The sequence below is a fragment of the Hyaena hyaena genome, unplaced genomic scaffold (assembly GCF_003009895.1).
Source record: "Hyaena hyaena isolate Hyena2069 unplaced genomic scaffold, ASM300989v1 scaffold_184, whole genome shotgun sequence".
Lineage (NCBI taxonomy): Eukaryota > Metazoa > Chordata > Mammalia > Carnivora > Hyaenidae > Hyaena > Hyaena hyaena.
The window spans coordinates 1,798,047-1,820,788 of record NW_024080817.1 but is presented as its reverse complement, the minus strand read 5'-3'; the positions used below and the strand labels follow the sequence as shown (position 1 = coordinate 1,820,788).

Genomic DNA, 22,742 nt, shown 5'->3' with positions numbered 1-22,742 from the left:
TTGTCAAATTAGTTTCCACATAACACTCAGTGCTCATCCCCACAAGTGTCCTCCTCCATGCCCATCCCCCCTCCCCCCCACATCCATCAGTCCTCATTGGGAAGACATTTCTGACCGTGGTAAATTTCTCCCAAGTGAAGGCTGGTTTGTTGAGAATATAATTTCCTGAATTCTATAATTTTCTACCCACTCACTATAATTGAATATTCAAGATGGCACACATCCAAAAGGCAGCATGATTCCAACCCAACTGAACAGGACCTGTTTTAGCAAATCTTCAATAGAATTTTGCCCACAGGCGGTCTTTGAAATATATGAGCAGCTCTTCAGCAGACCAGCAATAATAGCTACTCGATCACTTGAGTTAACTCAAGTTTTTGAAATGCCTTTTCATTAAAAATCAAAATGTTGCCTTAAATGAAAAGCCTAATAGGATGGGAAGGGACCTTTCCATTGCAGGTATTTCTGGAAGTGCTTGATCATGCGGAAGAAATGACTGCACTCAGTTAAGGCTGCGGAAAGGACAATTTCTATTTGCTTCTCCTCTCCCCAATTACACCGTAAGGCTGTGCTTTCATTTATTATGTTAACTGTATCTTCAAGTGTGGGTGACAACACCATCTAATTTTAACATCAGAAACACACTAACATTTACTCTTTAAATCTCCTGTGTGTCCTCAGAGTTTCATCGACAGCAACGGCTATAGTTGGTGCGAGAACACTTGACTAGGGGCACCTGGGTGGCTGAGTTGGTTAAGTATCTGACTTCGGCTCACGTCATGATCCCACGGTCTGTGAATTCGAGCCCCGCATCAGGCTCTGTGCTGACAGTGCAGAGCCTGGAGCCTGCTTCGGATTCTGTGTCTCCTCTCTCTGCCCCTCCCCCTTTCATGCTCTGTCTCTCTTGCTCTCAAAAATAAATTAAAAAACAAAAGAGAACATTTGACCTAACTGTGCAAATTCTTTTAATAAAAGAAAAAGTTCCTCCAACTCTTTGTGGTTATAAGTAATCACATTTGTTGGTTTGAGATTAGGGTGAAAAAAAAATCTCTTTTAGTTTCCAGAAATATGAATGAACTCTCAAACCGCTCAGAGAACTCCAAATTCTTTCAGACCATTTTTTCTTGGAAGGTGGAAATGAAAAGAGCCTTAAGGATATTTGTCATAGTTTTTATTAGTCTCATTTAAGATAAATGGAAGACCATGTGTTTTGACAACAGAAATACTGTTCTTACTCGGAGCTGAGGGGTGGGGTGTGGAGACTTACTTGTATAGGACATAATAATTCAAAGAATTACGTACTGTCAGTTCTGCTATAACATTTGTCTTAAACATGAATTTGTTTCCATGTGATTAATTTACTAAGGAACAATTTGAACCTAATTCAAATATCCTAACTTTGCCTTTGCTTATGCAGGATTTCATCCCCGAGAAACACTAGGTGGATGCAGAAAACGGCCCCAGTTCTGGAGAGCAGCACAGGACACAAAAACACGTGCACTCACCTCGAATGCCTACAGCGAGCTCAGTGCATCTGCGCACGTGGTGTGCGCTACACTCACCCAAGTCGGGTGACCTTACTTCAAAATAACCCCTTGGGTGCCTGGAAGGCTCAGTGGGTTAAGAGTCCGACTCTGGCTCAGGTCATGATCTCATGGTTTGTGAGTTCGAGCCCCACATTGGCCTCTGTGCTGACAGCTCAAAGCCTGGAGCCTGCTTTGGATTCTGTGTCTCCCTCTCTCTCTCTGCCCCTCCCTGACTCATGCTCGCTCTCTTTCTCTGTCTCAAAAATAAATAAACATTTTAAAAAAGTTCAAAATAACCCCTAAACTGCAACCCTGTAGATGGTTTCCTCTCTCTTTAATTTTCCTCTTAGCTTATCTTGTATTTTCCCTCTCCGTTCTCGGTTCTTTTTCTTCTTTATTGTTCTTTTTTCTCACTCTTTCTCTCCTGCTCCCTTGTTCTCTTTCTCTCCTATAGAGGGTGGCAGGTGTGGCAACCAGGTGGCTTCCAGGAGCAACTTCAAGGTCAGGTTTACTAAGTTGGCATGTATTTCTTAACCATTTAACAAGTCTAAAACCGTGTCTCTATTTTTCTCAGATTCCTATTTTTTTTTTATGTATCACTGATGAGGTTTTCGAGTGTTGCGCTCAAAATTCATTTTTCCTAGAAGTCCTACCGCCCCCCCCCCCCCCCCCCCCCCCCCCCCCCCCCCCCCCCCCAATGTGATTTTGCACAGTGAAGGATTTTTAGGAATACGTGTGTCCTATGTCACGTTATAGTAGTAAGGGGACCGGACTCTGGAGTGAAACTGGGTTTTAGTTCCAGCTCTACTGCTGTCTATGTGGCCGCATATAACCCACTTTACCCTTTCTCCATTCAATATTCTTGTGCTAAAACACGGAAATTATACGAATATCCACATGATGGGGTTATGAGTGAGGATAGGGCTTAAGCCAGTGCCTGACATATGGTAAGTCCTTAAATATTACCTGCTGTTAATGCTTAGTTTTTAGTGTTTTTGTTGTTGTTATCAAGGCACATATTTGGAAAATTTACAAGTGTCAGGGCACCTGGGTACCTCAGTCGCTAAGTATCTCACTTCGGCTCAGGTCATGATCTCACGGTTCTTGAGTTCGAGTCCCATATGGGGTGAACACAAGTCCTGCTTTGGGTAAAACACGAGCCCCACCTCTCTCTCTCTCTCTCTCTGCCCCTTGCTCACTTGTGCCCTCTCTCTCCCCCAACCCCCCCAAATTTACAAGTGTTAGATACATAGTATGTTTACAGCTGTTGGGAACCAGTGAGGTCATACAGCTGGAGGTGTCACATGGGTGATGTCACAGTCTGCCATGCTCCCAAGTGAATCTGATCAATAGACATTTTCAATAATGTTCCTAAGTGTTGACTCAAGATCTAACCATAAAGAGAAGAATGAGCAGCAGCCACTGAGCGCACATGAGCCCTGGGGGAGAGCCGACAGCTACTGTTGTATAGCAACTCGGCAAACTTTTACTCACTTTGCTTTTACCGAATGCTGTCCGCCTTGGACATTTCACTGTTAACACCTTCTGATGGATCACTAATCGATGGCCCATTCAAAATGGTCAAACTCATCAGGACTGGGAAAAAGCGAAAACCCAGGTCCCTGTCCTCCTTCCCACATTAAATTACAATGGGTGGAAGAGAAGAACGCTCAAAATCACTGCACTGAGTGGCGGTGCCTGGATGGCTCAGTCGATTAAGCGTCCGACTTCGGCTCAGGTCATGATCTCACAGTCTGTGGGTTCAAGCCCCATGTCGGGCTCTGTGCTGACAGCTAGCTCAGAGCCTGGAGCCTGCTTCAGATTCTGTAGCTCCCTCTCTCTGTGACCCTCCCCTGCTCATGCTGTCTCTCTCTCTCTCTCTCAAAAATAAATTAAAACATTACAAAAAATTCAAAATCACTGCACTGAAATTGAAGAAGACACAAATAAATGGAAGGATATTCCTTGCCCATGAGTTGGAAGAATTAGTATTGTTAAACTGTCCATATTACCTAAAGCAATCTAGAGATTCACTGCAATCCCGATCAAAATTCCAGCGGCATTTTTCATAGAACAAATAATTCTAAAATGTGTGTGAAACCACAAAGGAGCCCAAATAGCCAAACCAATCTTGAGAAGGAAAAAAACAAGCCAGAGGTATCACAAGGCCTGATATCAAACCATACTACAAAGTGATTGTAATAAAAACAGTAGAGTATGGTAATCAAAACAGGCACAGTTCCACGGAGCAGAATACAGAGCCCAGAAATAAAGCCTACATATATATGGTTAATTCACTTACAAAAAGGAGGCAAGTATATATGGTAGGGGAAAAGACACCTCTCCAACAGGCACTTTGGGAACAGATAACCACATGCAAAAGAAAGAAACTAGACCACCTTCTTATACCGTATATAACAATTAGCTCAAAATGGATTAAAGACCTGAATATAAGACTTAGAAGAAAACATAAGTGATAAGCTCCTTGACTTTAGTCTTAGTCATGTTTTTTTGGATCTGTCCCTTCAGATAAGGGCAACCAAAGCAAAAAAATAAGATAAAACAAAAACTAAAACCAAATGGAACTAGATCAGACTAAAAGCTTCTGGAAAGGAAAAGAAACCATTAACAAAGTGAAAAGGCAATGTACTGAATGGGACAAATAGTTGCAAATGACATATCTAATAAGGGGTTAATACCTAAATATATAAGGAATTCCTACAACTCAATAATACAAAGCCAAACAATCTGATTAAAAAAAAAAAAATGGGCAGAGGATCTGAATAGATATTTTTCCAAGAAGACAAACAGAGGGCCAACAGGCACATGAAAAGATGCTCAACATCACTAATCATCAGGGAAATGCGAATCCAAACCTCAATGAGAGAGCATCTCATACCTGTCAGAATGGCTAGTATAAAAAAGACAAGAAATAACAAGTGTTGGCAAGGATGTGGATACAAGGGAACCATCATACATGACGGGAATGCAAATTGGTGCAGCCACTGTGGAAAACAGTATAGAGTTTCCTCAAAAAATTAAAACTAGAACTACCCTATGATCCAGCAATTCCACTTCTGTGTGTCTATCCAAAGAAAATGAAAACATGAATTTTTTTTTCTATTTATTTCTAGGAGAGAGAGAGAGACAGCATGAGCAGGGGAGGGTCAGAGAGAGAGGGAGTCACAGACTGAAACAGGCTCCAGGCTCTGAGCTGGCAGTCAGCACAGAGCCCGACGCGGGGCTTGAACCCACGAACCGCGAGATCATGACCTAAGCGAAAGTCGGACGCTTAACCGACTAAGCCACCCAGGCGCCCCATGAAAACATGAATTTAAGAAGACATCCGCACTATGTTCATTGCAGCATTGTTTACAATAGCCTAGATATGGAAACAACTGAACCACCATTGATAAGTGAATGGATAAAGAGGAAGTGGTATACACACACACACACACACACACACACACACACAATGATATACTACTCAGCCAGAAAAAAGAATGAGATCTTGCCATTTGCGGACCTTGAGGGTATTATACTAAGTGAAAGAAGTCAGTCGGAGAAAGACAAGTACCACACGATTTCACGTTTAGAAGTGGAATCTAAAACACAAAACAAAACCAAGTCAAACCAGGACTCACAGGCCCAGAGAACCAATGGGGTTCAGGGTGGGGTGCGAAATGGGCGAAGGGGATTAAGAGGTACACGCTCCCAGTTACGAAATAAATAAATAAATTGACGAGGATGTAATGGACAGTACGGGGAATCCAGTCCATAATACTGCATTAACTTGGTGTGCTGCCAGATGGTAAATGCCCTTACTGTGGGGATGGGGTCACAAGATATACAAATGCCAAGTCACTATGTTGTGCACGTGAATCTAACAGAATACTGTAGGTCAATTATGCTTCGATTAAAAAAAAAAGCAGCGGAAATAAAATCACTGTGTTCCCACCTTCTAAGCTGGTGTCATTGTTGAAGGGGCAAGAGAGGAGGAGATCGGGTAGTGAAGAAGGGGACAGGTCAACAAGAGCAACACAGCAACAATCATAAAAAGATATGGAAGTGAGGAGTCCAAGTGAGATTTGGGAGGATTATGTACACTGCTCAGATATGGGCTATTTCAGGAAAGCTTCTACACAAGCAGAAAACTATTTAACAGGTTTGCTTCTAAATTATCATAGATCTTAAATGAGTTTAAGAAAGATCTCATTCACCCATTATGATAAAAGCCCTTGGAGGGAAAAACAAATAGAGACATTCAAATAAAAGTACTCCGATGCCACGTAAAAGAAAAAGTACATTAAATTGTGCCAAATCCCACAGTGGAAGTTCTTGATGAAATCCACCCACGTAACAAGCCTTCATCAAAAACGATTCCTGCCAAGTCCTGCACTCCAGCCTTGAACTCGGATTTCCCCCAGTACTGAAAAAACTTTGCACGACCTCATAAAAACTGTCAGAATAATAAATGTTATTTAAACTGGAGGGAAAGTACTCAGTGAGGACATCTGCAAATAAAAAGGTAATAAAGGCCACGACAATTCGCCACTTCTCAAGAGCCTTCTCTCTTGGCTCCAAACCTTTCTCCTCTTCTCCCTTGTCCTAAGCAGGCATGGCTGGCCCAGGGAATGCCTGTCCAGAATCCTGTTTTCATGGCTGAAGAGAGCAGCAGAGCCACGAACTGCCCCTTTCCCACACCGAACAGTCTGGTTTCTCCAACAGGATCCACAGGAAGCCTGACTTCATCAGAAACCACAGCTAAATGGACAGTGTTGTCTCAGAGGACACGGTGGCCCTGGACCAAAGCTAACGCAGACTCCATTCTACCCGAGTCGAAGTCTCTAAGCTAAGTCTCTAGACAGAGCACATGGTGGACAGGCGTTACAGTCTCCCCAGGCCTGGTCAATGGTTTCTTCCCTTCTTTCTTTCCTTCCTTCCTTCTTCCCTCTCTCTTTCATTCTTTCTTTCCTTCTCTCTCTCTCTCTCTCTCTCACACACACACACACACACACACACAGATTTGAGAGAAGGCTTGCTTCCTAAGTGTAAGAAGGTTTTCCCTTCCAAATAAAGTGGCACCTCCAATACTAAATAAATCTCTTTCCCAAGCTACGGTAATGGGCAGAACATCTTTCGGTGCGTTTCACGTCACCAAGCACGTGAAAAGCATCCTTCTCTCCTCCACCTACCCTGCCTCTGTCTACACTGTCACATACTGAACAAAGAGTCCCTGTAGACCGATAAACACAAGAGCCAGGAGGTGGGAGATCAGCATTCTAATCCCTGTCCAGCTACAGCTTTTGAACCATGCCGAATGCTCTCAGACGCTTAGGCTCTTTAGGTCTTCAACATTCAGGGTGTGATTCTCACTTCTTAGCTGTTTAACACAGTGGACACAGGTGCTTGAGAAAAAAATTAGCTCTCTAGAATATGATAGAAAAAACCAAACTGGCGTTACACTCAATATTTTACTCATTTTTTCCACGAAATACCTATGTCCTCAATGTCCCCAAAGATGATATTATGTAGCATCTCTTATAGTTTAAAGGTGACATTTGGAAACAGGGAGTTAACTTCTAATTGAAGACAGCATTATATAACATGAACTATTTAAAAATTTTCCTTAAAGGTTAAAACGGGCCATAAACTGTATCTGGGCACAAATCTTATGAGGCTTTCAAAGGCTTTTTTATAGATCATTTAGGAAGATTAAAGAAACTCCCTACCTATGAAAGTTCCTTCCCAGTCATTGTAAGCTTCCATTAGACATGAAAGAGAGAGACCCTTATTATCTATTTTCCAACTATGGATTTCTATCTTCCACAAATCGTATCATAGGCTATTTTACTTTTAACTTTTAAAACTTGCTTTCTTACTACCTCATTTTACCTGTGAATGCTATTAGGAGCCATATACAGAAACGGAAAGAACAGGTCCACTGTTTCTTCGAGTCAAGATCTCACTTCTCTTTCTTTCCTCTTTTTCTCTCTCTCAAATGTCAAGTGTACAAAATTAGATGACTGGGATGTGGAGCAAAGAAGCAGAGGATGGAGTAGCGATGGTGGGGGGAGGGCGGGGCAAGGGACTCAGAACAAAGGATCTGGGCTGGAGCTCGAGAAACGAAGAACAATGGGAATAAGAACACTAACATTTTTAAACATTTCAGGAAGCAACTAGGAATTCAGAAACGGATTTCTAACTGGCACGGGAAAGGAAAAATACCTATATACTTGGGATTAATACAATCTCTCTACATATGGGAAAGAAAGGCATATAATCTTTGCAATATGTAACCAACGTCTGGGAATTTCTTTTGCCTGAATAAGGTTGGAAAGATCTCTTCTCCCAAAAGAAGCTACTCTGAGGATGTTGGGGACCAGGATGAACAGATCAAAGTACATTGTGTTAATGTCTCTCTCTCTATTTTTATTTATTTTATTTTAAATGTTTATTCTTGAGAGAGAGAGAAAGAAACAGAGTCTGAGTGGGGGAGGGGCAGAGAGAGAGAGGGAGACACAGAACCTGAAACAGGCTCCAGGCTCTGAGCTGTCAGCACAGAGGCCAACGCAGAACTCAAACTCATGAACTGCAAGATCATGACCTAGGTTGAAGTCAGACACTTAACTGATAATAAGCACCCCAAGATTATATTTGTAAGCAACCTCTACACCCAACGTGGGGTGCGAACTCACAACTCCATGATCAAGAACTGTGTGCTCCACCGACTGAGCCAGCCAGGCATCCCTGTGTTAACGTCTCTGAAATCTATGTAGATATCATTGATCTTTTACAAAAATGTTTCCGTTTATAAAAATCCTAAAACAAATCAAAGCCTGACCTGTGGGGATGATGTATGAATGTGGGATACAGAAAAAATGTGCTGCTTACAGGGGGAAATGATGAAGCCACTGGGGATGGCTGTCGAAGCCCAAGAGTTAGATGGGAATCGGTAAAGCAATGTCCAGAAAGTCAGAAAGGTGCTCCTGCCTGGTTGAAAAGTGAGGGACCAGTATCTCTATTAAGTGTTTAGGATTTTTTCCCCCTAGAAATAATTCTTGCTTAGAAGGAGCCAAATCACAAGCTCTGCCCTTTAAGTGTGGTGAGAACTTGCAGGTGGTTAACGAGTAGCCCTTTTCCCATTTTATTATAGTTTATTTATTTTTGAGACAGAGAGAGACAGAGCACGAGTTGGGGAGGGGCAGAGAGAGAGAGAGGGAGACAGAATCTGAAACAGGCTCCAGGCTCTGAGGTGTCAGCACAGAGCCTGATGCGGGGCTCGAACCCACAAACTTTGAGATCATGACCTGAGCTGAAGTTGGATGTTTAACCGACTGAGCCACCCAGGCGCCCCACCCTTTTCCCATTTTAAAATTCTGCGTGTGATAAATGGAGGATATTAGAGAAGTCAGCCACAGAACTGTAACAGTAAGACAGATCAAGGAAAACAGATGGACACTTTATATTTTGAAAGAACCGATTTTCACCATCTTTATTGGGCAGAGTTGCGGTTCGTGGAAAAATAATTGGTTATTCTTCATCAAGGAAAGAACAGGATAAAATGAGTTTAACCATTCCGTCAAACCATTCTATGAACACTGATCTCGAGAAACAGAGGGAGTCACCTAGCAGAAGTATGTGAAGAGCGGGCTGTGATAAGAAGTCCTCATCTAAGAGGGTCTGGCTGTTTCTGGGTGGAAAGGGCACAGAAGTGAAAGCACTCTGGTGAATTCTGGAACAAAGCATCATTTACTTCTTCCTGCTTGGATGCCTCCCATGATGTCTGGGACTTTTCTTCCCCAAATGCCCTTCCTTCCACCCTCCTTCTGCACCTTTCCCCTTCCCTGATCATGGGTCACCTCAGATTTTCGGTGGATTCACTGGAAATAATCCAATTGCATTTGAAACACTAATGCTGGAATCGCTGCTTAAAGGTTTTTTTTTTTCTGCTGTAGCAAACAGACTAATCTGTTTATTTTTGCCAAAGTCTTTAGGTAAAACATAGTACAGTAAATGGCGACCACTCTCACCCAGCGAGCTTGGAGGAGGCTGGTAAGGATGCCAGTCCCCTTTTGACTGACCGCTTCCCACGTGCCACATCTTCTTGTACAAGCTCTTCGTGTATTTTCTCATTCTTCTACTACTGCTGTGTGGCGGGTACGATCTATTCGTCTCATTTTAGAGTTAATGAAACACAGGCACAAGTTCAGAGCCTCAAATAGGGGTTGGCAAACGACGACCCCTGGGTCAGGCCTGGCCCTAAAGTTTTTCTGGAAAATCCAAACCCATTCATTGACATAGTGCCTGTGGTACCTTTGAGCTACAGCAGTTGTGAGACCTTAGGGCCCTAATATTTACTATCTGGATCTTTACAGAAAAAAATCCACCAAAAGCCCAGTGTAAAACATGGTTAATTCACTGACGAAAAAAATAAATAAAAGACAAGAATATCTGTAGGCTCGAAATAGAACTTTCACTGAAACTTCCTTAGAAAAAAATTTTCTAGGGGCGCTTGGGTGGCTCAGTCAGTTAAGCATCCGACTTCGGCTAAGGTCATGATCTTGTGGTTCATGAGTTTGATCCCCGCATCGGGCTCTGTGCTGACAGCTCAGAGCCTGGAGCTTGCTTTGGATCTGTGTCTCCCTCTCTCTCTGCCCCTCCCCTGCTCTCACGTTCTCTCTCAAAAATAAACAAACATTAAATTTTTTTTTTAAAAAAGCAGAAAAAAAAAGAAAAAAATATCCTGTCTTCATCAGTCCCTTCTTGTTCAGATCTTACCTAATTCCTCTCACTAAGGTTTAACACCCAGTCTCAGAAAAAACAACAGTTTTCCTGGAATACCAGTTAGGTAACTACTAGCTTCTTTCTAGGTGCGTAAATTTGGACCAGGTGGAAAGATTCCCAAGAAAGAAAAGAAAAAGGACAGACCAAAGAAAGCTTCAACAGCCATGACCTTCCTGAGAGGTTGCAAGAGTTCTGGCAATTTTACAGGTGTTTCTTCTAGAGTACAAATGACATCATTGCTGAAATTAAAAAGAAAATTGGCCTGGTGTCGTCTACATTTGGTATCACATATTGTTTTGGTTGAGCATCAATTGATTTTTCTATTTTTACCGGGAAATTATGTCATTACTATTTTTAGTAGACTGTGTCTGGTTCTGTCATTTATGGAACTCAACACACAATTATGCCTCAGAATTTTCTTCTAAAGCCCTAAGAATGCATGTATTTGGGGCAGAATGTGCTCATCAGCAAATATTCTACTATACTCTGAAACATTTTATATTAAAAGTCTGAAACAGGAAGTGGGCACTAGCAAGGAAAGAACTTGGTATATTAGCAGGCAGCAAAGTGGGTACAGCTTTATAACATAAATTTGCCTTTGAAATATTAATATTTTTAATTATCAATCGACAGTGAGTTAACATCTGAGCTGCTCTAGTAATTTTTACTTTATCCTTAAACACCTATCTATAAATCAGGGCACCTGGGTGGCTCAGTTGGCTAAGCGTCCGACTTTGGCTCGGATCATGATCTCATAGTTTGTGAGTTCGAACCCCACATTGGGTTCTGCACTGACGGTGCAGAGCCTGCTTCGGATTCTCTGTCTCGCTCTTGGCCCCTCTCCTGCCTCCTCCCTCTCTCTCAAAAATAAACAGTAAAAAAATAAAATAAGAAAAGAAAAGCCCTATCTATAAATCAAAGTCAATAACAGAATTTCCAGAGTACATGGTTTGGCCCAGAAAACTGAGCTCAATCCACATGGAGTTGAAGAATTTACGCAAACACGTTTACAAGAAGAGTGAACATAAAGTAGATGCCTGAGACAAGATACAGCCTGCGGTTTTTCTCTTCCCTCCGCCACCTTCCCCCAAACACCAACCAATAGAGAACAGCACTGAACAGAAGCTCCCAAGGTCGCCTGAATGTCTTGGGGACCTTCTACAATCGCTCCATCTGGGCCCTACCCCAGGCCGGGGAAAGCACAGTCTCTGGAGGCGGGACACGGGGCTCAGTCCTGTCTGGGCAGCCCCCAGACGCCAGTAGACAACTGTGATTCAGGAGCAGATAGCCTGATGGACTCAGTCAGGATAAACCTGGCGTCTGCAGGTCAGGGCAGCTGAAGTCATGCTCCGGCACCCATAATGCACTTGGAGCTCTTTGCTGTAGGAGTTGGTACCATAAGGTACTGGCGGGGGATCCGCGGGTCCCATCAGTCTTGTTCTCACACATCACTAGTGCCTTAATGCAAATTACCAGGAGGATTTTTAACACAATGAGTGTGGCCCTAGGGTTCCTCTGAAGTTACGATCTGTTTAATCGCTCGCCCTACTTCTGCGCCTTGGGAGACAACGCACCCCTGATACCTGGCTTTGCTCTTTACTTCGCAAGCCTATTTCTCCTGTGTGACAAACTTTAAAAGCACAAAACCGAACGAAAACGTTCGCCTTACCTCCACGATGCTTTTTAAGTCTTGCACGTAAGTCCTTTCAGTCTCCAGAATTTCCTGAACAACTCTGTCCACATAGAGGAGCTTGGGGCTGGTGGCCGACCCCGCACCCGGCTGGGTGGCCCCGCTGGGCTCCATTCTGCGCTGGGCCCGGGGCTGCCTGTCGCCGCCCGCGTCCGCGTCCTGCGGCCCAGCGGGGCCGTCCCTCTGCAGCTCGCTGCCGGAAAGCGGCCTGGCCGGAATCAGCTCCAGCTTGATGGCCCCGGCTTCCTTATCTTGGTGAAACAAGCCCAAGTGGCTGTTTGAAACTAAGGTCATTCTGCTGCCGAAGGAGCCATGGCTGTCCCTGGAAGAGGCGGAAGACGACGTGGAGCCGAAGCTGACGGGGCGGTCGCTGTCAGAGAGCTCCATGGCCTTTGGTTCCTGGCAGCGGGAATGCCTGGCTGTGCTCTTGGGATCTGGAATGTCTGTTACAGCTGATGGCACTTCAAGACGTAACTGGGGCACATCTATAGTCGTTGGGGTGGGGGGGGGGGAGGAACAAAAGAAAGAAAAAGGACAAGGTGAGCAAGTATTTTGAAATTGTCTCAAATAAGGTTTAAAGGCGGTTAAAGCCGAGCCCAAAGGTATATCCGGTCCAAAGTAAAAAGGTGGTGAGTTTGGTATAGAAGAAGGAAATGCAAAGGCACCCTTGGTCGCCTGAGTTGCAAAGGTAGTTTCTAAAGCATCCCCTGGGAGCAGGTGAGAAATGCAGAGTCTCGGGCACTACCCCTGACCTACTAACCTTCGGTCTGCATTTGAGCAAGATGCCAATGTCATTGGCGCACACAGGAAAGAGGAGCGCTGCAGCCACTGGCTCGAAGTGGGATCACCTGGAATGACTCATACACGCGGATTCGTCCAGATTTACTAAATTAAAGGCGCAGCGGTCAAGGCAGGACTTTAACAAGCACCATGAGGGGTTCTTTCGTACTTAAAACACACTCCCCCGTGATTCTTATGGGATTTTATGAAACACTGTTCTACATTTTCAGTATTGCCCTCTAATTCCACAGCAGTTTAGGCCACCTTCCTGCATTCACCACTATTTAACAGACACTGACAATTTTACAGTTTACTTGGATACAGCATGAAAGAAAAAATGTTGTGTGGACAAGCATTTTCTAATACTGGGCAAGGAAGGCCAAAATATTAAGACCCATACCTTCTTTCAAACTTCGTCTCTCGATACAACATTTCTCTCAACCTCTACTTGAAAGTTGACATCCCATTTTGGGTGTATAAGAAGTTATGCGATGACAGAGTATATTTGATTAACTACAACACTCTCCCCACCCAAACTTAGATAACATGGCAGTGTAACTATACGATTAAGTAATACAGAAACTCAGTTATAAGAAAAATTATGTATTTCTAAAGAAATGGGGCTGCTAATGTTCCGAAGACGGCACTAAGACGAGAATATCTAATTGCAAAGTCAAAAGGTCACTTAGTATATGTGGCATTTAAATCTTGAGGCCCTGCACGGAGACTGAAACTCACAGAAGATGTTTTGGTGAAACACACAAAGTTCCAATCCCCTTTGTTTGCAAGCAGGCAGGACCAACACGGTTTTCTCCTAATGAGATCCCGAGTTTACAGAACAATATACCTTGCAATAAACAGCCTGCTGAATGAAGACATTTGCTTCATTCTGGCAGGTGACCTTACCACCAGGACCCACGTTTATGGGTTTTGTTAGAAAATATAAGAGTGCAGCCTATGTTTAGAAGGTTATAACAAAACACACATACATTAGTAAGAAGAATATAGATTAATGATCGTTTTTCAAAAGGAACATGAATTTGGTTTGACTCTATAATAAAGACTGTCAAACAGCTGGTAGCAATATTTCTAGAATATGAAGAATCCCATCAAGTATCCTTCAGTATCTCGAGTTTTTCTTAGTTTATATTTACGGCAAATATCAGTGCCAATGTGTAATTCAAGTATTGTAATTATAAATATAAAATAAGAGAACTAATTGGGTCAACAAGAAGCAATGGTAAGAAATGTGTAGGAAATGAGTAATTTATCAGCATAACCATTACCACATGGTGTAAGCAGGCCACAAATTTTTAAAGCTTTTGCAATATTCTTTCTGTTTGTTCTATAACAACTTTATGGCCTATAAAACATGGATTGGTTATAGTAGTTAAAACGCACTTGCCCTAAAAAGCCTGATCCAACTTGAGTGTGGCAAAAATCCAAAAATCAGCCAGGCATTGAGGTGTGCTTGCAGCAAAGGGCGCTTGCCCACATTTGGGACTGGTGTTAATAATGTGCTGGGAACTTAGAAGCTGTCTCAACAAGGTTTTCTTCCTTTCATGATGGCAGCCATTATAATCCCATGATTAACCATAATCATAACCATGAGGTTGATCTCCCTTTCAGAGATGGGCACTAACTTGGGAAGTACAGTATATGATTATTCTTTAAGGGCCTAAGGGTCCAATGAGGCAGCAATGATTTCATACCAAAAAGAAGCTGGATGTGCTATACATGTAAGCCAGGGCATCTGGAAAGGTCTAGATCCATCTAGTCTCCGTATCTGGACACACCTTCCTTCTAGTATAGAAGACTACATTTAACAGTTCTATAATTCTTGGCAAATATCCATGATCAAGATTGGTGAAAATGAACACAACAGAGGTTCATTTCTTTACTTACCTTGATGCCTAGTTAGCCGGCCAATTCTGGGACAGAGGGATTCAAGGGGAACAAAAGTGGCCAGATGTTTCAGAGAGTCTAAGCTGGGCTGCTAGGGATGGTAATGCCTTTTACACTTTCAAAGACAGGAAAATGTGGGATGGGAAACTCAGGTCAATAGGTCTCTTCATGGATACATCTTCTGTTTTTAAATGTTTATTATTTATTTTTGAGAAACAGAGTGCAAGTTGGGGAGGGGCAGAGAGAGAGGGAGACACAGAATCCCAGGCAGGCTCCAGGCTCCGAGCTGTCAGCACAGAGCCCAACGTGGGGCTCAAACCCACGAGCCGTGAGATCATGACCTGAGCTGAAGTTGTACACTTAAACTGACTGAGCCACGTAGGCGCCCCATGGATGCATCTTAAATAGCACCATGAATTGGGTCCTGTTCCATCTAAGGCTTCATATATTCTAATACCAGGCTATGTATTTTAGGCCGCCAGGCCAGCCTATTCTTTAGACTGCCAGTCAGGCTCTTTTAAAATAGAAATATTTGAGATATTTGGTATCTATAGTGTTTAACCAAGCCTACTACCTCAAATTAAACACCTTCCAAAATTACCAATGACAGAAGTGAAACATTTAACACCAGGTCATATAATGGTATATAATAGGAGACTACATTTGCTAATGGATAACATTTTTTAAGTTGATTCATTGCTTAGAAGATAATTACAGTTTTCGCACATAAGGAAATGGACCTCATAAAAACTGCCTAGTCCTGTTCTCACCTCCCTCGAAATAATTTAAAATTTCCACCCTGTCTGGTCTTTTCTTCCTAATGCAGCAAACCGATTACCAATATTATCTCCAGAGCTGACTGTTTGACACAGCAGCCAGTACTCACATGTGGCTACTGACCACTTGATATGCAGCCACTCCAAATGGAGATGTGTTATAAGTATAAAATATATACCAGATTTCGAAGACTTAGAATGAAACAAAAATGTACTAAATACCGCATTAATAATTTTTACATTAATTGCATGGTGAAATAATATTAGGGAATAATGGATTAGATAAAATATCTTTTTAAAATTATTTTCCCTGCTTTCATTTTGCCTTTTTTAATGTTGCTACGAGAAAATTACAGATTATATATGTGGCTTATATTATATTTTCATTGGACAATGCTGATCTGGAAATCCTCTAGATCATGCGATTGCTCTGTGAGATTTAAATTTACCTCTTTATCAATCCTTATTCAATACTAGTGAATGGAGAGGTGCATACAATTCCAAGGTTGTCTTCTTTTCCCCTCCATTCATTAATACATCATATCGTTACGAGTTTAGAAAAACAGTCGTAAGACAGTCACTGTGCACTGGACACTGGGATAGCTGAGCTCCGATGATCAACAGAAACACCTAGATACAAAGCTGGAGAGCAAGAAAGTCTCTTCCTCTGCCTGGAGACAGAGATGCTGACACGTTGTACTAACATTTGGCTAACGTGCTGCTTTGTTTTCTTTCTCATAACCTCTCTTCCTTCTTACCAGACCCCAAACACTGGGCTATTGTATAGTACCTTCTGAGAACCTGCCCAGCATTGCTGATGGGCCATGTCAGCGGGTCTTTTGACCATGAATATCCTAAAATAGGCTGGTTCTGCCTGCCTGGAGGGTCTTGGTTCATCTGACCCTGGACACCCGGAGGCGGTGGTGGTGTACATACATGTTGATGGCCTTGGAGTCCTAATGATTCTTTTTTTTTAATATACATCAAGTGCTTCTTTTTTAAAAAGTGTATTTATTTATTTTGAGAGAGAAAAAGAGTGCACATGTGTGTGTGTGCCTGCGCGTGCGTATGAGAAGGGGAGGGGCAGAGAGAGAGGGAGAGAGAATTCCAAGCAGGCTCTGCATTATCAGCACAGAGCCTGATGTGGGGCTCAAACTCATCAACCATGAGACCATGCCCTGGGCTGAAACCAACACTCTGACTTAACTCACTGAGCCACCCAGGCATCCGGGAGTCCTAATGATGCATATACTATCAACCTCAAAATCATCAACATAAAATATTTCTTCTAGTGCCATTCTCGAGAAAAAGAAAAAATATAGCTATCACAGCTCCATGTATATATGCTCTCACACACTTGACATTGTGACAAGTCTCTCTCTAATTGTTTCTAGGTGAACGAGCTTTAATTCCTTGGCTTTTCTTTGTTTGCTCTTCAAACTTCCATTATTTTAACTGCTCTCCTTTGGAATATCACTGCCAGAATCCAAAGCAGCACTTCTTGGCTCTAACTTGCTCAGGCTGATTTAGGGTTGAGGCAGAACTTTCCACGGCAAGTAGAGCTCAGGCTTCCTGGGACCATGTTTACATGATGAAGGGGAAACTGATGGGTCCACAGCCGACCACTCCCTGTCACAACCCCCCGGGGGGAGCTTTATAAGGCAAAGCAGAACCCTATGCACGGTGGGGGCTGAAGCATGATCAGGATTTCCAATTCCGCTCATTGCTATTCTAAACTTCAAACGTTTAGGCTGAGTTCCCTGGCAGGAAAGTCATGGAAATCAAGAGAATGTGTTATGCTCAAGACTGATGAATAACTAAAATGATGTAGCTCTTTATTATACTGCCTGTGAATTTCTCAAAAAGGAGAAACCAACAGAGACACTAAAGTATAAGCAAGAAGTTATTCGTTCAGCCAGCAAAGTCATTTAATACAGAGCCAGTCTTAGGTAGAGCCTCAGAGTTGCATATAAACAAAACAAGTGAAAAAAACTTTTCAGAGTGAAGTTATAAGGAATACACATTTACATCTCTCAAAGACAACACGAGGTATTTGAGGACATTCCTCCTTGCCTAGACACTTCTGAGATGGTGGCTAGCTCAATCCGTAAAAGCCACCAGATAGCAACACGAATTTCTGCCTCTCGGTTTTTCTAAAATAACAATGTGATTCTTGCATTAATGTTCATAGGAACATGAAATGCCACATGTTCCTAATGCTCAGAGTATGCAATCCAGGTAATGTGATTGTCATACTTATTTTTAGCTCTTTGGTATTAAAGAAGTAAAGCAAATCATACGACCATGTTAATTTCTTAATTTTGACCCACGTACTGTAGTTATGCAAGATGCCAACACGAAAGGAAGCTGGATGAAAGGTGTCGAGGAGCTCTGAACTATCTGCGAAACTTTTCTCTAAATTAAAAAAATGTCCCCAAATTCATAGTTTAAAATACCACGTTACCACGGAAGAGACAGTTAAGTATCTGTACAAGAAGACCAAGAAAGGGAAAAGGTCTTTTGCAAAAATGCTCTGGTTCAAACAAGAGGTGAGAGGTTGAAAGAGAAAACAAAAACAAAGATTCTTTCCAGCTATAAAGTCTGATCCTAAATTTACTAGTAATTTACAAATGGAGCCCTATGCCAGTCAATGGGAATGAAGAGGAGAGGGCCTACTACAGGTGACAGTTACTGCAGCTAAAGTGCCCCAACTCAGTGGTGACTCCAGAATTTCTACAGTCAAGGGCACAAGCATGCCAGTTTGGGTTAAGGTTTTTTCTTTTGTTTTGTTTTTTATACACATGCAGCTGTTTTTACCTTTAAGGTATGGTGACTTCGAGTGGAAGATGAAGGAGATTATGGGGTGGGGCTAGCCTCAACTATCACTTTGAAAGGGGGGCTGTCATTTACCCACCCAAATCCACGCCCTTCTTTAGTGAATAGACTTTCTGTTGAGTACACTTCCAACCTTCCCACCATACATAACAGCGTGAAGGTCAAGTTCTTTCTCCTCACCAGCGGAATTGAGAAGGGGGAAGGACCCCCTCTGGGGGTCTGTTTCTCAAATATTTACCATCATTCCTCCACATTCTTTCCCTTCCTCCTGGAACCCAGACGTGGCAGGGTCCTTGTCTGAACCAGGAACATGACACCAGGGCCCTGGAATATGGTAGAACATGAGGGCAGAAGGAGATTTGGGTCCATTAAAACCGGGTCTGGACATGCCCTGAGCTGCCATTTAGAACAGTCTGGTTACCCTGAAGCTGACATGCTGGAAAAACCGTGTGGAAAGACCACACTGGCAGGTAGAGAGGTGCTGAAGGAACCCTAGCGGTTCCAGTGCCTTCTATTTGCATGTTTCCAGCCACGGCACCAGCTGTGTGAGTGAGAAGCCTTCGAGGTGACCCTGGCCCTGTTAATGTCTGACTGCAGCTTCACAAATCCCTGATTCAGAACCTGAATCCCTGACTCACAAAACCTTGAGAGATTACAAATGATTGTTGTTGTTCCAAACCCCCAGGCTTTGGAATGATTTGTTACGCAGCATGAGATAACCAGGACAGCCTCTATTATAACAGACTAGCTTTACCATAATATGCCACTGGGCTAACTCTGCATCAAAATTACCCTTTAAAAGCAAAAATCAAAACAAACTAAAGCCTCAGCCTTCATTCACATGTGTCGTTACTTCCTAAAATTTTGTATGTGAAAAAAATGAACAGAATGCTCAAAGTTGAACTGTGAATCAGAGATGATAATTTCCGATTTCTAGTCCATTATTCCTTGTACTTGGATATAGATTCATAGAACAGGAAGGCAGAAAAGGACCTTAGAGATCAGGAAATGAGCTTAAATATAAGCTCCCTGCATAAAGCGCATGGTTCCAATGTGCCAAAAGGGCCCATAGTGTGTGTGTGTGTGTGTGTGTGTGTGAAGGAATGATTATGTACCCAACCATGTGTATAGAAAGAACTCAGAGGACCAGCCAGAAATTAGGTTATGACATAACACTTCCTCTTTTGGTTGGAGGGTTTGCATTTCTGCCCTGGCTCTGTACCATCAAGGTTTATGCTATAATATTTGGGCTTCAGGTTTCCTCACATGTATGTTAGGTGGCGGGACTACATGATTTCCCCAGGTCTCACCCAACCTTCGGGATGGGAGTCCAACCCTGAAATAAACAGCAAGGCCATTCCTAGCTGGAATCACAGCCTAAGCAGTAACTGAAAAACAGCAATTTTCTTCTAGATCCTACTAATGTCAGGTCTTGGCTGATGAATTGTATGTCATTGACTCTGCCAAAGGCTAAAAGTTTCTACTTTTAATTTAGATTAAATAATAATCTATGCTCCAGCTTCACTCTGAATAGCCCCTTCCTGTTAGGATGGAAAAATCAGTTTCAGGGCAGTTAACTAACAATGATAGCTATACATTAAGGCTCTATCTTTATTGAACACACTCAGGTCCTAAGACATCTCTGCACAGTTGAAAAGGAGGCATTAGGCTGAATAACATTTTCTGGAGGGAAAAAAGGAGGAGGAGGAAAAAGAGGAGAAATTCAAGAGACTAACAATAGCACTCTGAGTAAATAAATCCATCCACAAAGTACACTAGACATTTTCTTAGAGAAAAAGAGGAAGAGAATTCCAAGTGTCAACAACAGAGATCTGAGTAAATATATCCATGTAGAAGGTACAATATAAAACTATTAAATGGCATGTACTTTCGAATTCTTGAGAGTGTAGAAAATGGTCATAATATACAGTTTAGTACAATGGGTGGCTTATAACACATGTGTACAACATGATCCCAGTTTTGAATTTAAAATTCCACTTTTTTATTAGCCACATTAGAAGACGATTAAAAGGACATATAATAAAATATTAACACTGGTTTTACCAAGTAGGAGAGTGGAGGATTTTTCCTTTGATATTTATCTGTAAATGTCACTTTCCTCCATGTGTGTGTTACTTTTAGTACCTGAAAAGTTACATAAAGACATTAAAACTACAACCTCAGTTTGTATCAAATATTTAAATATTTTATGTTCACGTAATTGATTTTTATGTTTCTCAAGGAAAAAGAATGCCGAATACCTCCTTTCAAATATATTACTATCACTAAATCAAAATAATAATAAAACAAAACCAGAATCCAATGTGCCATCCAGTGTTGAAGACACTGCATGCCTCCTTCTCCCCAGTTATTCCTAACAAAAGGTATTTCTTACCAATAAATATGCAAAATGGAAATTGTATTTACTTAGTCAACTTTGGTTCCCTCTAGACTCAGACTAAATCTCACCACTACAGTTGCTAAGCGTAAAATTGGCAAACGTTTATTTCCCCCCACTGCTCAGCCTGCAACGAGCCTCAGAAAGAAAGCACATTAAAATACTGGGCATTCAATACACGACAACCTAGGATTCTAGTTTTCTCCCCAGAATCACAAACATCAGCTCTCTAGATACTTCGACCTAACTTTAGGGAAAGATCAACACCAAACCAAAACAAGGCAAAAACCATTTAAGACACTGCAGTTCAGATGGAGAGAGAAAACAAAACAAAACAATCCCCTTCCAGACTAATTCCATTGTTGGATAACTTTTTTCCATACGTCGCGTTTTATAACAGAACAGCTGTAATCTATCCCAGCAAGCTGCTGTCCCCGCACAGCGCTGTGAAGCACTCGCCCCTCCCCCCCAACCCCCCGCGACAGTTTCTCACCGCAGTGGATCGTCTCCTGCTGCTCCTCGGGGAGGCCATCCGTTCTTTGGGACATATTCACGTTAGCACCTACCTGCGCCCTTCTCCAGGCTAAGCCGCATCGTCTGCCTTCAGCTGATGCAGTGACCTCACTGGGAGCTCAGTCAGGTAAAACAAGAAGGCTTTACTAGTCCGTGCAGCTCCTTCCGCAGAAATATTGCATGAGTCAGCTTTTATCTCTCAAAACCCAACACACAAAGGCTTTACAAAAACCTGATTTGCAACTTTCTCACTGCCTTTTCCCCCTAGTGTGCAGACCACAGGCTTCAGCATCACTAAGAGCCTTAAATGAAACATGACATCATTCAATTGAGAAACAGGACAATAGACACCACTGTGGGTAACTTGAAAATGCACACTTCGCTGAGCAACACCCTGCGACAGCCATTCTTTTGTGAACATCAAATACAAGCCACACTCGCCTAAAGCTGCCTGGGCTTTACCTTCCTGGCTCCGGCCACCATTCTCATTAAATTTTACAAAAGAATCAAGAGCTTTGGAGCTCTGATATTTTCAAGTTCACTTCCTGAATTATAAGCGTGTTGCAAAGTAAGTGGACACAACTTGAACATAAGTTTTAAAGGTGAGGTTTGCAGGTGGCAGTGAATAACCCAGTTGGAGGAAGGTTGTACTTAATACAGTTTTAAGTAGGCAGAGTTAAACATGAATATAGTGAAGTTTGATTAAAAAAAAAAAAAACAGCATTGGGCCGCCTGGGTGGCTCAGTATGTTAAGTGCTCAACTTCAGCTCAGGTCATGATCTCATAGTTCGTGGGTTCGAGCCCCTTGTCAGCTCTGCGCTGACAACTCAGAACCTGAAGCCTGCTTCAGATTCTGTGTCTGCGTCTCTCTCTGCCCCTCCCTCACTCGTGCTCTGTCTCAAAAAATAGACATTAAAAAAAATTTTTTTTAATCCATCTAAAGAAAAACACTTAAAATGTAAACTCAAAGGCATTTCCTAGATAATTCTTATAATTCATAAATACAAAGCAGTAAAGGCAGGATGATCGAACTCCAACCCTGTAGTATAAGAACACTTCAAATTATTTTAGATTTCAATTTCCATAAGGCCATCTGTCCTTCTTAAAATGCTATATGTATTTTTACAAAAAGACCCAAACGCTTGAAAAAGCTATTGAGTTATTTAGGTGAAGGGTCTTCAGAAGTACAAAATGTTATTGAAAGCTGATATGACTGCACCATAGAGCTAAAGCTCAAATTATGGATTATGTCTACCTATAGACACGGAAATCTACACTATTTCAAAACATCAAATCCTTTAAATAGAAGTTCCATTTAAAGCATTCATTTGTGGTCATGGAAATAATATGAGCTGATCATTTTTAATATAGCTATTTCTATCAGACCTATTAAGTGATTTTAAACTAACAGCATAATAGCATAATTTGTTTTGATGCCACTTTCCTTTCAAATAAGGCAGGACCTACATAAGCCACCTAAGTAAGCCATTTTGATGGAAACTGATCAGTCAGTTCAGAAGACAATCTTTAGA

The 22,742-nt window shown here is 42.2% G+C and overlaps 1 protein-coding gene across 1 annotated transcript in view; it reads right to left on the bottom strand.

The window, feature by feature from the left end:
* Nucleotides 1–12,482, bottom strand: part of PLEKHG1 (pleckstrin homology and RhoGEF domain containing G1) — a 91,899-nt gene extending 79,417 nt beyond the window's left edge. The window contains exon 1 of the mRNA XM_039240961.1: nucleotides 11,983–12,482. Within this exon, the coding sequence (XP_039096892.1) occupies nucleotides 11,983–12,390 (408 nt within the window). The 5' untranslated portion in view covers nucleotides 12,391–12,482. The remainder of the gene's footprint in view (nucleotides 1–11,982) is intronic.
* Nucleotides 12,483–22,742: the final 10,260 nt, after the last annotated feature.